This window comes from Mizuhopecten yessoensis, unplaced genomic scaffold, assembly GCF_002113885.1.
Source record: "Mizuhopecten yessoensis strain PY_sf001 unplaced genomic scaffold, ASM211388v2 scaffold8123, whole genome shotgun sequence".
Lineage (NCBI taxonomy): Eukaryota > Metazoa > Mollusca > Bivalvia > Pectinida > Pectinidae > Mizuhopecten > Mizuhopecten yessoensis.
Genome location: NW_018407390.1, coordinates 2,786,102 through 2,802,819, shown reverse-complemented (window position 1 = coordinate 2,802,819; position 16,718 = coordinate 2,786,102). Strand labels below are relative to the sequence as shown.

The window sequence follows — 16,718 nt, the reverse complement described above, 5'->3', positions numbered from 1 at the left end:
TCACACTGGTCTAACCTACAACAATATAGAAAACAACATCATCTAACTGGTCTAACTACAACAATATAGAAAACAACATCATCAAACTGGGTCTCACACTGGTCTAACCTACAACAGTATAGAAAACAACATCATCTAACTGGTCTAACTACAACAATATAGAAAACAACATCATCAAACTGGGTCTCACACTGGTCTATCTACAACAATATAGAAAACAACATCATCTAACTGGTCTAACCTACAACAGTATAGAAAATAACATCATCTAACTGGTCTAACCTACAACAGTATAGAAAACAACATCATCTAACTGGGTCTCGAACTGGTCTAACCTACAACAATATAGAAAACAACATGATATAACTGGGTCTCACACTGGTCTAACCTACAACAGTACAGAAAACAACATCATCTAACTGGGTCTCAAACTGGTCTAACCTACAACAATATAGAAAACAACATGATATAACGGGGTCTCACACTGGTCTAACCTACAACAATATAGAAAACAACATGTTCTGGTGGAAAGTAAAGAGAATTTATTGTGGAAACATTGTCTCATATCAAGAAAGATAACTCTAGTGCAGAGATACAGTTGTGGGATCGCACAACGTTACACGATGTGCGGTGTGCGCACGATGTGTGCACGGTGTGTGAACGGTGTGTGCACGATGGGCGAACGATAAAAAACTGGACGATCATTGCTTGCGCACATCTGTGCGCACGATGGACGGACGTTGTGCGATAACAATCGTGGTTGGTGTAAATTGAGGAATGCCTTAACAATTTATACGGTTTCGTGTTTAAACATATAAACTTGATGTTTACGTATGTTTCTATATTCTAGCAACATCTATAAACTTATCTTTCTGTCTATACATTCTTATATTTAGAAATTGTGTTTTCTGTGTTTTTAAACAAACTTAATCGACACATGTAAAATTACAACACAATCCCGTATACAGGTAAACATAACCACTTTGTACATGTACCTGGACCGTAGTTTTCTCCCCGCCTGGGGCACTTACGTAACTCGTCGGGTAAGGCCGGGGGTGTGAAAATCCAGGTGAAGGGGAGCTATAGGCAAACGAATGCAAATAACAAATACTATTCATTACGGTCAAACGGTATCGCATATCAGCTCTGTGTGTCAGGCACTGGTCAGGTAAAACTCCGGACACTCATAAAATTGTTATTTACCTGTTCTGTTACCTTGGAGCCAAACCCATTCTTGACAGCCTAACGGTCGCTGTAATACTGTGTAACACGCATTGTGAAATTGTATAATCTTGATTATTGTGATGAGAAATTACAGATATATACACAGTGTACATTATCGCATACAAGCCTTCCGTATTTTTGTCATTCCGTAATTTTGATCTACAAATGATACCAAATCGCACAGTTGTGCGGAGAGATGCGCACAACGGGGCGAACGATTGCTAAATCGCACAGTTGTGCGCACCATGTGTGGACGATGTGCGGACGGTGTGTGAACGATGTATGCACGGTGTGCGCACGCTATTTTTGGTGCGTTGTGCGGTCCCACAACTGTAATTCTTCCAATTTGGCATTGAATTGCCTACAGTTGGATCAAAGTGTTAAAAAAACTCTCAGAAATTGTTGTTTCTATGACAAAGGAATGTAGTTTTCATTAGGTTTAACCAACTTAAGACAATTCGGTCCGTATTGCATTTTCTCCTAGATGTTTTTGGTACTTTTAGCACTTTAGATCAGAACTACATTCTTACGTCATGGGAGGTATTCGTTTTTACACCAATGAACTTTAACCTTGTAGGACTTACATCCGCACAATGCGCTTGATCTTGAGTATCTGCTCCTGTTCCGGGGGACTGATGGTCTGTTCTATCTCCTCCCTCTGCTCTTTATCGGTCAGTGTCGCTAAAATAGCATCCACTCTCTCCTTCTTGTCAAGGAGTCTCCTATAAAACACAAAGTCAACCTCATACAGTACATGGCCTCCGATGTTGACAGCACTCGTCTTTTGAACTGTTTTATATTGTTCTTCAAAAATATGTAAGCTGAAGGTGCAGAATAAAAATCACAAGAAGAGAAAATCACCTAAACTGTATGATGAACGGAATTTGCCAAAAAAACAGCCTGATCACCATTTGTTGTTGACTAAATACCGATATTTATTACTAAACTGCAGTGTTTACCGGTTTGTAGAAGGTCTCTAATCGATTATGCAAATGGAACTTTTTATCTCAAAGTTAAAGCAACAGGAACCTTGAACTTGGACACAGCAAGTCCAAAATCAAAAAGGTTCTTCCTTGGTACAGTACCTGTGTTCAGCCACCTCTGTTTCACGTCGTATCATGGCATTCTTCACAGCCTGAGGAGAAATAAAGGTTATATTCAATACGTTAAAATAAATATATGGAAATACTTGCCCACAAACTATTATCAACCAAAATAATTTGATTCACTGCTTTGAAAATTTTCAGTTCTTACTTATTGATTGAAAGTTTATAAAAGCACTGCTACCAAAAAGTTGACTACTATATCAATTAATTCTAAAAGAACGTACATGTAACTGGTTTTGGTGTGGGATCGAGAAATCGCAACTGTGAGGATTTCAATTCATGCGGAGGACAGGACCTGTCACAAATACACACCGATCATATCTTTTGTTTGTGTATTTACTGACGTACCATTTACCAACTGATACTCCTGTCCGTGTATAGGAGTAGGGTACAGCACAAACTCACGAAATCACACTAGGGGACGAGACGCTGTCCGTGTATAGGAGTAGGGTACAGCACAAACTCACGAAATCACACTAGGGGAAGAGACGGAGAAATCTCACACAGAGTGAAATTTGTCTGTCAGAGTTGTGGGAAACTTCTCATGCATATCACTATTACTAAGTAAACAGTGCACAACCCTATCTTATTAGACCTCTGCTGGACATTTAAGTTTTAAATTAAAAAAGTCCAATCTTGTAACACCAGCCGGACAGTCACTTACAAAGTTAATTGGGTCTCCCATTTACTTTGTAACACCAGCTGGACAGTCACTTACAAAGTTAACGGGGTCTCGCATTTACCTTGTAACACCAGCTAGACAGTCACTTACAAAGTTAATGGGGGTCTCACATTTACCTTGTAACACCAGCTGGACAGTCACTTACAAAGTTAATGGGGTCTCACATTTACCTTGTAACACTAGCTAGACAGTCACTTACAAAGTTAACGGGGTCTCACATTTACCTTGTAACACCAGCTGGACAGTCACTTACAAACTTAACGGGGTCTCACATTTACCTTGTAACACACTTACAAAGTTAACGGGGTCTCACATTTACCTTGTAACACCAGTTGGACAGTCACTTACAAAGTTAATGGGGTCTCACATTTACCTTGTAACATCTCTGCTGTACAATCCTGGTCACCTGGGGAATGTCTACGTTGAACAGGTAGAATGTGCGGGAGGGAGCATGGTCAGGAGTTTTGGACACTTCCTGTGTGGTGAGAAATTCAGTAACTCTATAAATATACATGTAGTACAACATGTTAAGTAGTTGAATTTTATTGCATTAATCAAACCTTTCAAGAGGCGTCACAAATTATCAATGTCAAGAGACAATTCCTTTTTGTTGTGTATAGACTGTATGTAAAAACCTCCTGAGAAACAATGGTTTCTACAGTTCTATACATCCTGTAATGGAGAGTTGAGCTCAGTTACAAAGGTGTGGCCTATTTAAAAAATTCTGTTGAACTTTCCAGTAATTGCAAAAAAGTCATTCCGAGCCCAGTTTTTATACACTGCATTACTTACGGTTAAGGTGATGAAGTTTTCAGAAAACATGTTATACAGCAGTTCCTTAGCTTCCTTGGCAGATATCATAGCGTAGTCTTCAATCTGGAAATACACATCATAGCATTGTTCTCAATCTGTCAACACATGATGATATGGACCCATCCCATCACAAAGATTAGTTTAATTCATTTCTTAAGTTATCAATTAGATTAGACAGCAGTCTGAATAGATCAAAGTCCCCTTCTAAAGGAAAACAACATGTTGGCAAAATATAACCTAAGATTTTAATGAGGTGATTTTTTTTTTAATTTTAGAGTAAATCACCAAAATTTATTATTTTGATACAAAAAGTAACAAGGTCATGAAGTTAAATTCTTGAAAACATGAAATTCCAAATAGAACATCAACAAACAAGACTACTTAGGTTCCAAATCCATGGTTATTCAGAACAAGTATCAAGATTTGTAATGCGTAACTAAAAGGATGCATATATTAAATCATTATACATGTATTTAAAAGATTTCAGAATATAATATAATTTCCCACTTCCATTTTATCTTAGTTTTGAATAACATTTAATTTTTAAAATGAAACAACTTGTTTGAATTACCTGTTTTTGCTTCGAGTGCTGCTTCATCAACAAGACTCTGAAGATTCTTAAGCACTTTGAACCAAATCTGCATAAAATGAATGATCTTATATGTCAGGGAAGCATAATTAAAAGAAATATATGTATATGTATATAACTTTCATTTTAACTGAAAGTTCAGTAATCAAACAAAATTATTCTATACATGTAAAAACTCTTCTCAAGACCTTTTAGTTAACAGACAGTATTTGTTTAAAAGTCATTCTAACATCATTAGAACAGTTATATCAATATTATTAACTCTTGTAAAAATATGAATGTATTATTTATGCGAACACATCCAGTTCAATGTACCAGGTATGCAGCATCAAATAGAAAGGTCAGATGGAAAGATAATGAGTATAATGAGAAGATACTATTGTTACAAAAGGTCAGATGGAAAGATAATGAGTATAATAAGATACTATTGTTACAAAAGGTCAGATGGAAAGATAATGAGTATAATAAGATACTATTGTTACAAAAGGTCAGATGGAAAGATAATGAGTATAATATGATACTATTGTTACAAAAGGTCAGATGGAAAGATAATGAGTATAATAAGATACTATTGTTACAAAAGGTCAGATGGAAAGATAATGAATATAATGAGAAGATACTATTGTTACAAAAGCGAATGAGGCAACAGTGTTAAGATGGTCAATGAGGAATACACTGAAGTGGGGAAGGAGGAGAGAGTAGATATTGAGCCACCACGACTTACCGTTCTTGTACCACAGACTCTAAGTGGGCTTTGGCAATCTCCTGCAAACCCTTGTAGAAATCTGAGCACAGTCAAGGTATACATATACAGAATGATCAAATCAAAATCATGTTTAAAACATTTAAATAACAGTTTCATGACTACAATTTTCCACAGGATTGCAACCAATGAAAAGACTATATTTAATTGTGAAAATGCAATAGAGCATACATGTATTAGAAAATAGCTTAACATATAACTATCATTAAACAATTGTTCAATGGTAAAGGACTAGCGGTGTTAGGGATTTAGAATTAGTTTTTATATGCGTTATCTAGAATAAATGAAGTACACAAATATGAAGCTTCACATTAATTTGACAACTGGTTTAGGAGATATGGCATTACAAAGAGAGACAAAAACTGGGTTGTTTTTTTTAATAAAATTCGTGAATATCGCCTGTTGTGCTCAATTTGGTTGAAAACTCGCCATTTTGAAGGAAATTAACTAAATACTTTTCTATTTTTAAAAGCCTGTGCATGCACCAAACAAGTAATATGCTGAAACATTGTCAAACCAGTGTTCATTCGAAGAAAGGATTTTTTGTTTGTCATATGCGGAGGCTTTCATATCTGCATGCTTACTGTCCAAAAACACCATATTTTAGCTATTTCTGCACAGCAACGCAATTTTGTTGATATGGTAGGGCATATATATGCATGCACGTTTGAAAAAATCTGCACCAAGAAAGATAGCCCCAATTAATCAATATGATGTTTTTAATAGAAAATGGTAAATAAATCCTGAGTGTGCTGATCAGAAGCAATTTTTTTTTACTGTAATTTTCTCCAGGCTCAAAAGGATACTGACAGCATACAAACCGCCAGACATCTCATCTACCTTGTTGAACATTCCATTCTGAAACAATGCAAGATACACAGGAAGTTCAATTAAATCTGACAAAACCTACATCGAACTCATCAAACAAATCATGGAGTGGAACATTTTAAAGTTTTTCTCTACTCTTGCATCTTTATTGTAAGGTGGATAATCTGGATACAAATAAACATTCTACCAACCAATTTTGGTTTTTTTAAGTAGTTCTAAGGGTCACTCTTAATATCCTGGAGTGAGCTAGTTCTTTTGCTCACTTTCAAAAACCTGGAGTGAGCTAGTTCTTTTGCTCACTTTCAAAAACCTGGATGGAGCTAGTTCTAAGGGCCACTCTGAGACCTTTGCTTCATAGCTGATGTATGTTATACATACCATGTCATCACACAACATCGTCATGTACATCTCCAGCACATGTCTGGTCAGAAACAGCTCCTTGGGCAAGGCATGGAACACCTGATAGAGTTTAGATGATAGAGACACATCAATAACGACATAGACTGTAGGATGCCTATTGTGTTTGAATTCATTTACAGACTTTTAAAAAGAGTCTGGAAGTTTTCATTTTAGCAAGGCCTTGCCTAGCTAACAACTAAACTTTGGTGCAATTTTCATATACGAAATAGTACTGAATTAAATATCCCTTATATCAAACTACCCAGAATATTGTACATGTTAATGACCAAGTGGAGGATCAACAGTCTAAAGAGGATTAGAGGCTAGAAGTAAGGGATAACAGTAAACATCCTAAAAAACACTTACCTCATTGACACTTATCGCACTTGAGGTTGTGGATCCTGACGAAAATTTTGTCTCACTCAATCTCAGAAAAGTTCGCAGTACTTCCCCAGCTTTCTGTAAATAACAGGTATTATACCTGATAAGTTAAGAGTGCTAACCTTGACATGTGATCAAAAACATCAACTCATTTACTGTATAGCGCTTTAAATTTGCGGGGTCAATATTTCGCGGTTTCGTATTCAGTACATATTCGCGGGGGTTAAATTTCTCTGGGCACCCGAATCCCATGTGACGCTTAAAGTATTTTGAGTGTCATTATTAAAGGGTTAAGCCCTTTTAAATACAGGTAAACTGTTTGAAAACACTGATCCCTAGCGTCGTCATCCGCCAGTGACTTCACTCGAAAGAATATCAAATGTGTATGTACCTTTGTAGGAGTAAACCGGTATCAATAAATCACCTACTGTGTACACATAAATATAATGTGGCCACTTATATGTGAGTCTTGCTTTTACATGGACTGCCCAGTTGTCCGGTGATAATGTGATTTGAGTTCATTTAAGCTTGCATAACAGCGTTGAGTTATTAGTATTTTAAACATGTTGTGATAAGGTCCGTAAAAGTGGTTAACATGATATTTTCGATAATTTCGCTGGTGTTTATTAGAATTCGCGGAAATTAGTCAAAACGCGAATATAGTGAAAATACCTTCCCTTACAAAATATAATTGCTATACAGTATTTAAAGTAGCATTGTTTAAACCACAAAAGTTCTTCAAGTTAAGTAGCAGTTCTAAGACAAACAATAACATAAATATACACAGAGCTGACCAGACATTTCCATACAAAGTTATAGAAAAAATCATTTTTATACACCAAAACCAGAAACTGCATGCAGAAAATATGTATGCCCCACCCCCACTTCGATGGAAATGGAGCTGTCAGACAGACGGACAAACCAAAGGAACGCTTGTTATAAGTATAATCCAATCAGATACCTTGTTATATAGAGGAAGCAATACAAGTAAAACCTTATTATGCTTACTCTACAGGTATACATCATGTTTTATTGTATAAAATTGATAGTTATATAATGTCACCAATCTTATACAGTAATGCTAGGATTTTGATATATAAGTACATGAAGATAAATAGTTGTGTACCGTGTCTATCTTACTGGCAGTGGATGCTACCAAGGTCTGATCCCGGATATGTTGGTGGAACCGGGCAAAGTTAACTCGCCAGTAAACGCCATCATCCTTTGGAACCTGGGAAGAAAACTAAGTTAAAAGATTTTCTCTCTGAACACATGTTAATTTATGTTAATTTTTCCTGTTTGAAGAAAAAAAGAAATGAGAATCGTTTAAACACACTGAAATAAAACTATATATATGATTTATACAATCATGTCGTCAACACCAAGGGACCCTACTCGGGTATTAACATTGTAATCACAGGACAAAATGGTAAAATTGTTTTTACTTAATGTGTATCACCATGGTAAAACACTAGCCACTTCCTACCGACTCTGCTAGGGAGAATTTCTCTTTAGCTCATTTGGTAGAGCGTAAGACTAGTAAGCCAGAGGTCCCGGGTTCAACTCCTACCAGAAGCATTGAAAAATAATTACCTCTGTTACATTTTTTACCCATATACATGTACATGCTTGTGAAGCACGTTTACTCTTTAGCAGTACAATTCTATATAGCTAGTTATAATTATGTAGCTACCAGATTTAATCTCATTTTCCACAGAGGTATATTTTATGAGCATTGAAACACAAGATCTTTGGCCACTTTAGACCTATTTGAGAAAGAGAAACTGCTGAAAATTAGCCCCAAAGAACTAAATGGTGGACACTAAATGATACCTCTATTCCATCTGCCAGTGGTTTAACTACAGTATCAATCTGCCCTTTTTTTACTTCAATCAATGTGGATGCTACAATATTTGAATAATAATGTTTATAATTTGTTGTGAAAGAGATTTAATGTAAGGAAAGATGTTGAAGTGGAAACTAAAGACATGAAGATATCCAAGGAAGTAAAACTACAAATTTACCTCTGCACTCTCCTTTGATTCTGTTCTGCTTCTTTTAGCAGGAGTTCCCTCCCCTTCAGTGGACAGCTTCCGTTTTCTGCTGGCTTCTCCTTCAACATTTCACATTGTTAGAATTATCCTTTCAAATTTCTCAAAAATAAAAACTTTTACAAATGCAAGTCATACAAAGTTTACTTATAACTATTGTCTGCTTGTGCCAAAATTTGGCCTTGGATCAACTCGCCATTTTTTCCCCGACAGCAAATAAATACATGAATACATATTCTATTCCCCACTGAATCAACTGCGTTGTGCACTTAAACTTGGTTATTTCTTTTTACAAACATTTAGTTCCTTTCTAACACATACTTGAGAATTATTAGTAATAATATTTAATGACTTTTATATGAGTTTTTGCAGTGTCAGAACATATCCGAGGACTATTTTAATTTTAAAGGTAACTAAATCAAAGTCTGGCACAGATTTTTCATTACAAATATATCATGGTACAATAATCATTTGGCTACAGAATACTTGTAATATATAGATCTGCTGTTATAAAACAGATCCTTGCACATATACTCAGACATAGTTTCACACCTAATTCATGCTACTGAATCTATTATTTCAGGGAAGTTACCATCAATATCCATTTTAGGTATAATGTACAGCTCCTCCTCGTCAGGTGGTTGTCCAGCAGCAGCTTCATCAGTGACCTCTTTGTCCAAACAACTTCGACAACGCTGAATGAAATGTGTTTTTGCTAAACTCTCAAATTTCTCCTTAACAAGCCCGGCAGTTATCCCAGGATGTCCTGTATAGACAGTAAGTAGTATCTTGTAATGAAACAAGTGCTACCTATAGAGACCAACGCTTAAGAACATACCACTGTATTTGGTTTAAACATCAACCACTAATAAACTAGTTTTTAAATCTGTACAACCCTGTAACTGTCAACTTGTCCCTGTGCAACAGATTGACCAATATATTAATTGCTGCGCGCTACAAGTATAACATCACAATGACTTATAATCCCTGTACAAATACATGTACCACCCAGAATTTTATAAAAACTTTCACTTCAACTTTACCTTAATACAACGTAGTATGTTGTAAGGGAAAACAATCTCTGTTTTTTCCTGACAGTGAAATCGTTACAAATACAAAAAGAAAAGAAAGAAATCCGCAAACCATAGGGAACTGATACTTATATTTGTAAATCCAAAATGGCAGCCTCCATACACAGAACATGTGTACATGCTGTTTTCTGGTTAAGCAAACAGTTATTTTACATACCAGGTATGTACGCACATATAACCTATATACAGCTCACTTTTTGTAAGCCTGCTTCACCAGCTCACACACATTAAAGCACTCACTATTACAGCTGTCTAAAGACAAAGGAATGATGGCATCTCCCTAAAGATATCACTTTTCTTTAGTACTCCCTTCCTTACATATTTTTTTCATTTGATAAATAAATTTGATATTTCCTTGGTATAATTAATATTATAGACCTATCCCTTGTGAAGTTATATAAAACAAGACATTAATGTACCTTTGTATATATGTATCTATACATTAACACAGCAATCCAATGATTTTATCAAGGACTGATCATCATTCCAGTATTAATTATGTTTTCCCATTACATGAATAAGCTTTAAAACATGGAAATATTTCAGTTTATCTGCCATCTCTACCTTAAGGCATCAAGTGATATACACCAAGTTCATCTCTTAATTTACATAAAACGCCAAGGACTTCATTATGAAATTTGTCTGTTATCTCACCTGAGGCATCAAGGGCTTCATTGAGTTTGTCTGTAATGGCGATGATTGTCTCACTCATCAGACACCGTCCCTTGTGCAGGAGTTCCTCCACCAGAAGTTCTGCTGCATCACCATACAGAGTCTTGGCACAGTAGATGTAGCGAGGAAACCGGATACGCCACTGGATGACATCACAATGTATGGTGTATTCTGTCAATCCTTTCTTGTTAAAGTCGAATGTGACAATGTTGTGTTGTATAAGAAGACAGAGCAGCTTCTTCACCTATGAAATATCAAAATTAATACAGTATATTCTACAGCGAAAGCCACCTCTTTGTTCTGAACATACTTGCCAACTCTCCCTATTTAGGAGGAAGACACCCGATTTCGGACCGTTAAATAAAATGTTTCAAATCAGTTAATTTGCTAAACTTTTCCTTTATTCTAAGATCTATTGATTGCTTGGTCATCATAATCAAATTATATCGCCTTTGACAATTACAAATATTTCAGAGAACAGCAAATAAAGGCCATCCTATATATACATATCCAACAAATGTGTAGAATTCATTTTTCTGTTCCATAAAGATTATTAAAGAGTCTTGTACAGTCAGACATCAGGACATGATCTACAAAAGTATAGTGACCACAATATTTAGACTTGTCAATGAATTCAGCCATCAAGACACATTTATAGACTAATGCTGTCCCACTAAGGCCTCTATGTTGTTGACCCTAAAGTCGCACGAGACCCTACACCCTCTCTTGTGGATTTATTTAGTGGGGCACCAAATATGGCAGGAGAGGAGATTTTTGAAGGAGACTCTTGATTTTCATTGATTTAATTTTTCTTTTGTAAGCTTATTATGTTGTCTCCACTTTCTAAAATAAAGGCTCAGTTTCAGATGTGGGAAAGCCAAACTGCATGTGTGCTAATGTGTTTAAGGTAATGTCCTGATCATCTAAGTGATGTCAACATGCCTGTTGTTATGCCTTGTTTCAATTTTGTGTATTTATGTTCATCTCTTAATAAGCTTTATACACTTTTGCGTGCTGAATATGATATTGCATAGCTGTCCATGTATATCATTATATGCCATTTATAGTCAGCTGGTATTTCAATGTTTCATAGCTGTTTTCAGATATTAGGGCTATTTTTCAACAGGTCTGCATGCTTGTTTTAGTGTGTTTTTAGTGCTTTTACGATTGTAGCTTCAGTTTCTCAGTGCTTATGTGCCAATATATATAGTATGCATGTGTTCGTATTTCTTCAGTAATTATCCTTAAGTGTCACATTTGTGTCGCATGTTGTATTAGAACAGTGTTTTTATGATTTCAGGCTCTTTGTAATTTTTAGTTCTAGTATGTTGTGTTTTTTACTTTGTACTGCTATCTGTTTCTTCGTTATTAGTTTTGACTTTGTTTGTCAAAACACAAGCTCCTATGAGCTTATGATCCTTTTAACCATATTCAACACTAAATACAAATTGGTAGGTTGGTGTCAAGTCGTTTCACCCTAAATCCTGTTTGCCCTTGGACATTTCTCACTAAGTTAATTGTTTCGCCCTAAAAATATTTTTAGAGTGAAATGTTTTAGTCCTATTTAGTTGTGTATGGCAAAGACTAATAAAATCTCTCCCATTGTTATGAATAGGGAACCACCCTCCCCCGTCTCAACCCTAAGGTGAGATAAATTAAGGATATCTCACACCAGTAAAAGTGTGGATACACCTGTCCAGGGTAAGAGACAAATTAATTTCAAGCTTTTCTATGTCTCCTTTAGAATTTTTTGTATATTTTTACATGTGCATTACAGCATTTCAGCATTTCAGCATTTTCTCATGCCTTTTTAATAACAGCATAAGCCATTTCAGGGGTAAACATTAAGAACAGGGGCAGGTCTTCTACTCGTAAATAGTGTTGTTCAGATAATTGATTATAATCAAAAATCAATTAATTATACAATCAATTCAAATTACCGATTGATAAATTTCATAATCTATTAGCCTAATCGGTTTAAATATTGCATGCTGTTTTCTGTTGATATCTGTCAGATTTACTCTTAGTCAAATTCTAGTAGTCTAAGGTTAAAATCAATAGTGTAAAAGCATAAAAATATCATATGGATATACCAAGTCAGCCTTTGATTTTACATGGCAAAATTATGCTGTGAATCCCAATTTTAAGTGGTATATACCATCATAATTACACATATTTCAAATAGATTTACTAGAATTTGGATGTTCTGATTATAATCGGTAATTGATCATTAAAAGTCTTCCTATAATCGATTATGATTTCCGCTTCTGATTTTCAACACTGCTTGTAATACATATGTAGCGAAACTGGACTCATGGACTGGGTCGATCGTCAGCGACCAGATAGCTCAATTGGTAGAGCGTCCGTCTAGAGTTCGGAGGGTCCCGAGTTCGAACCCCAGTCTGACCGTGCATTTTCCCTCTCCTGTTACTGTGGTGCCTGTGACCAACCCTTGTTTCAAGCATTTGGTGTATGTTTGGCAAGGGGATACCCGAGCCTGGGTTGTAAATAGTTGTGTCTTCGGGGGAGAAGACTTAGAAAAAGGAGGGAGGAATGTAGCGAACTGGACTCACTCACTCAGGGTCGATCGTCGGCGACCAGATAGCTCAATTGGTAGAGCGACCATCTAGAGTTCGGAGGGTCCCGGGTTCCAACCCCGGTCTGGCCGTGCATTTTCCCTCTCATGTTACACATGCACACCATCCGTCAAATTAGGTGACTTAGTTGAAAATGTTTTCTATATATCATAAGGTTAAATAATTGATAATTGCCAGTCTCTTTAAACAACGTCAAATGAAGATATTTGATCTGTAAGAAATTAAATATATATCGGACCATGATGCAACTTGAATTGAGAGCCATCTCATCGTCAAATAATGCCGATGCAATCCGTCGAATTAGGTATCGTCGGAAGCACAACAAGTCTGCTGTACCTGTTTCAATTGAAGTCCCGATTCCACCAATATGTATTTAAGTATGCACGGTCCTTTCTTGAGTAAAACTTGAGCGACCTTCGAAATTAATTCTCCGAAATGTTCCTGTAAAATTAAACAGCATAACGCATTTCTGTCTTGTGACATTTTCGCTCGAAAACATGAAATCTGCCATGGGTCAGGTTATACAGACGCTTGATTGAAGTCTAACGATAATCATCCAGGAGCTTGAATGGCATATACTCACTACAAGAGACATATATAAAGCAAGTATACTACGTCTCTGCTCAAAAGTAAAATAAACTTAAACGCTCTAGCTGGTCTAACCCTAGCTGCGATAACGTAGCTTTCTGACGACGAGAGATTTTTTTTATATATTGCGCCGGCCGGGGCAGAGGAGGCCGGGTAATAATATTAGTACTAGTCTAACCCGCGGTTTAACCCGTTATGAAAACAATATATATACCGGATGTGGGTATACAAATAGATTTTGTTTTTGCTTTTAAATCCTTTAAAGCAAATACATACAACTGTTGAACTCAAAATCGCCGAAGTATATAATATATTTGATTTTCTACAATCATAAAACGTTTTATGTTTTACTTTCACATAATCTACGCACACATGTACCTTTCGCATTTCTTTTTACAAGAAGTTGAACATTTCCCTTTTCTCTCTTTTTTTTTTTTGCAGAAATCCATGCATATAATAATATTTTATATCTATTAATAAGTAGTGTAGAATACTTTTGATATGCCTAAACGTTTAAGATACTATATATATATATATATTGTGGCGGCCAGTTCCGAATCGAGATGAGGGGTTCATATAGACATACATGTACAACTATCTGTCATTTGTCCTCAGAAGAAAAATATTTCCCAATTAAACGGGACCCTGTCCTCAATCCCCAGGGAGGCTACATCCTTCATCAAACAAAATGTATACATCCTATAAACTTTGGTTAAAATCACGAAATTGATATACATGTATACACTTAACACTTATATTAATTAGTCTATGACTGGGTACTAACAAAGCGTAGCTGATCGATGTGTTGTTTGTCGGTGATTTCGCACATTAATAACTCTTATAGCTACATTTGTAAAACGTAAATTTGGTACTAACATAGTTGAATCGACATTTCGATTTCATTCCCGTAAATATTTTACTGACATCTCGGCTACTGGTCATTTGCTAGAGTACATATCGTGCTAGTCATTGAAACATCAACATTTCATTAGCTGTACCATAGGAATCTGAATACACTGAATACAATCAATTTCCTGATTTTAACCAAAGTGTATAGGACATACATTTTGTTTGATGAAGGATGTAGCCTCCCTGGGGATTGAGGACAGGGTCCCGTTTAATTGGGAAATATTTTTTCTTCTGAGGACAAAAGGACAGATTTGGAATAAATTTTGTATACAACATCCCTAAGGGAAAACAAAATTGCATGATAGTGAGTGTAGCCCTCACACGGGCAAAGCACGGAATGGATGGAGCATAATGATGTTAACAGGTAATTAGGTCATATATATGCTAAGTAGTCCATAAGCCAGATTGATGTGTATATCATTTAAGGGCACGGTATAACTCCAATTCCAAAAAATGCATGCTATGTGTTCAGTATACAAATCAGCCAAAGCTGACATTTGATATCGGTAGCTTAGTAATGATTTTCTCTACTTCATAATTGTATAGCCCCCACCCCACCCCTATCATAGCAATGCTCTCTCAGTTATCGATGCGTAATCATTTGTATATTAAATGCGTTCATTTGCAGAAAAAAGGACATAATAGACTGGAGGGTTCATAATTAAAATAATGCGAACTTTTTCACTTTCAACATAGAGCTTTCCCAATATTTCTCAACCTTTTCGTATATCCCACCCCAATTATTCCTATAGCAATGCGTTTGTATCATATTGTGTCTTGATTTCGATGAACCCGAGAGCTAAATTTTGATTTAAATATGGCTGCACAGAAGAAAATGTTGATGACTGTAAATTTAGATGATTCAAAGGAAACATGAATAAGATAAAATGTACAATAAAAAAATCTTATAGATTATTTTTGCATTGAGTACCCTTATATATACATGTCTCAGTAACCTGTATATACTATAAACATACGGTGTAATATAACTATAAATAATCTATAGTTTTTATTTTCATATTGAAACTTCTGTCAATACTGGATAGGTACAGCCACACCAGACCAGTCGAGGTGGAGACACCAGACGAAGAGCAATATTCATCCATTCCTTTTTATTCTATGGACAGATTTGCGAAAAAAACATTTTTAAAGAAGAATATGATAACATGTGTAACTGTTCCTTAATAAGATTACAGAGCCATACACTCTCGCATAACAAACTAAAGTTTTAACTTTAGCATTTTCTTGGCTGGTGTATTCCTCTGTTTATTTGGAGTTTAACGTTCTCGCAACAGCCAGGGTCATATGAGGACGGTTGCATTGCCTTGTGAAATATCACCGAAAACGTGTAGATTCCATGTGTTGCCATGGGAACGGCAGATCTATTTTCGTTTCATCGATGTCCCTTTAGCAAAGGACACAGAAGTAAACCCACGGTTCGTGGGTTAGGGCATGCTCGATACACCAGGGGTTACGATCACCTTAGATCGTTCTCTGCACCCCTTGAATATGTCATAGCAAAATCGGAGGCTTAAGTGTGCGGCACCTCGTGGATGAGACAAGAAGACTTGTTCGATCCTTTTATGTACATTACATGAATTTCACGGTCGCATAACGGTAAAACTGGCAGGCTTTGATGTTGTGTGTCGCTCCTCTGTAATCTTCAAAAGACAGATATCAGCCTAGTGATTGGTGAGTATGTTGATTTTTACATGAGACCAATCAAATAGCTAGCCACGTGCCTTCAATTTTTCTATGACATATTCCAGGGGTGCAGAGAGCATAAGTGAGCATTATCCCTGGAGTATCGAGGATGGGGTTATGAATGGGGTGTATATAATTGTCCTTTTACGGTAACATGCGGTGTGTTACAACAGGCTTATTTCTTTCTAAAACCAACAGAGGTTCGCCAATTTGTTCACTAGAAATAAGATAACAGAGAGTAACAACCAGATGATTTCTCGTTAGAAATAATACATACGTACCACGTAAAAGTAAGTAAGTAAAACCCAGGCTAAAATGCAT

General features: G+C 36.1%; 1 protein-coding gene across 1 annotated transcript; it reads right to left on the bottom strand.

Moving 5' to 3' along the window:
* Positions 1-191: 191 nt before the first annotated feature.
* Positions 192-13,727, bottom strand: LOC110455000 (DNA-directed RNA polymerase III subunit RPC3-like). The gene is made up of 15 exons (XM_021504865.1): positions 13,533-13,727; positions 10,582-10,843; positions 9,429-9,602; positions 8,810-8,898; positions 7,912-8,016; positions 6,771-6,863; positions 6,384-6,464; positions 5,984-6,035; positions 5,139-5,199; positions 4,397-4,463; positions 3,805-3,888; positions 3,386-3,487; positions 2,310-2,359; positions 1,809-1,946; positions 192-388 (listed from the first exon to the last, which is right to left on the bottom strand). The coding sequence occupies exons 1-15, from the start codon at positions 13,677-13,679 to the stop codon at positions 331-333; spliced, it is 1,563 nt and encodes a 520-aa protein (XP_021360540.1). The 5' UTR covers positions 13,680-13,727; the 3' UTR covers positions 192-330.
* Between the last annotated feature and the right edge of the window lie 2,991 nt (positions 13,728-16,718).

What these genes read in the sequence shown, in the direction of transcription:
- LOC110455000 (XM_021504865.1), bottom strand. Translation starts at nt 13,679, where the DNA reads ATGTCACAAGACAGAAATGCGTTATGCTGTTTAATTTTACAGGAACAT. An exon ending in AATCAAAGGAGAGTGCAGAG is followed by an intron (nt 8,017 to 8,809) that starts GTAAATTTGTAG and finishes TTTTCTTCCCAG; the next exon opens with GTTCCAAAGGATGATGGCGT. An exon ending in ATCAAGCGCATTGTGCGGAT is followed by an intron (nt 389 to 1,808) that starts GTAAGTCCTACA and finishes GTACTGTTGTAG; the next exon opens with GTTAGACCAGTGTGAGACCC.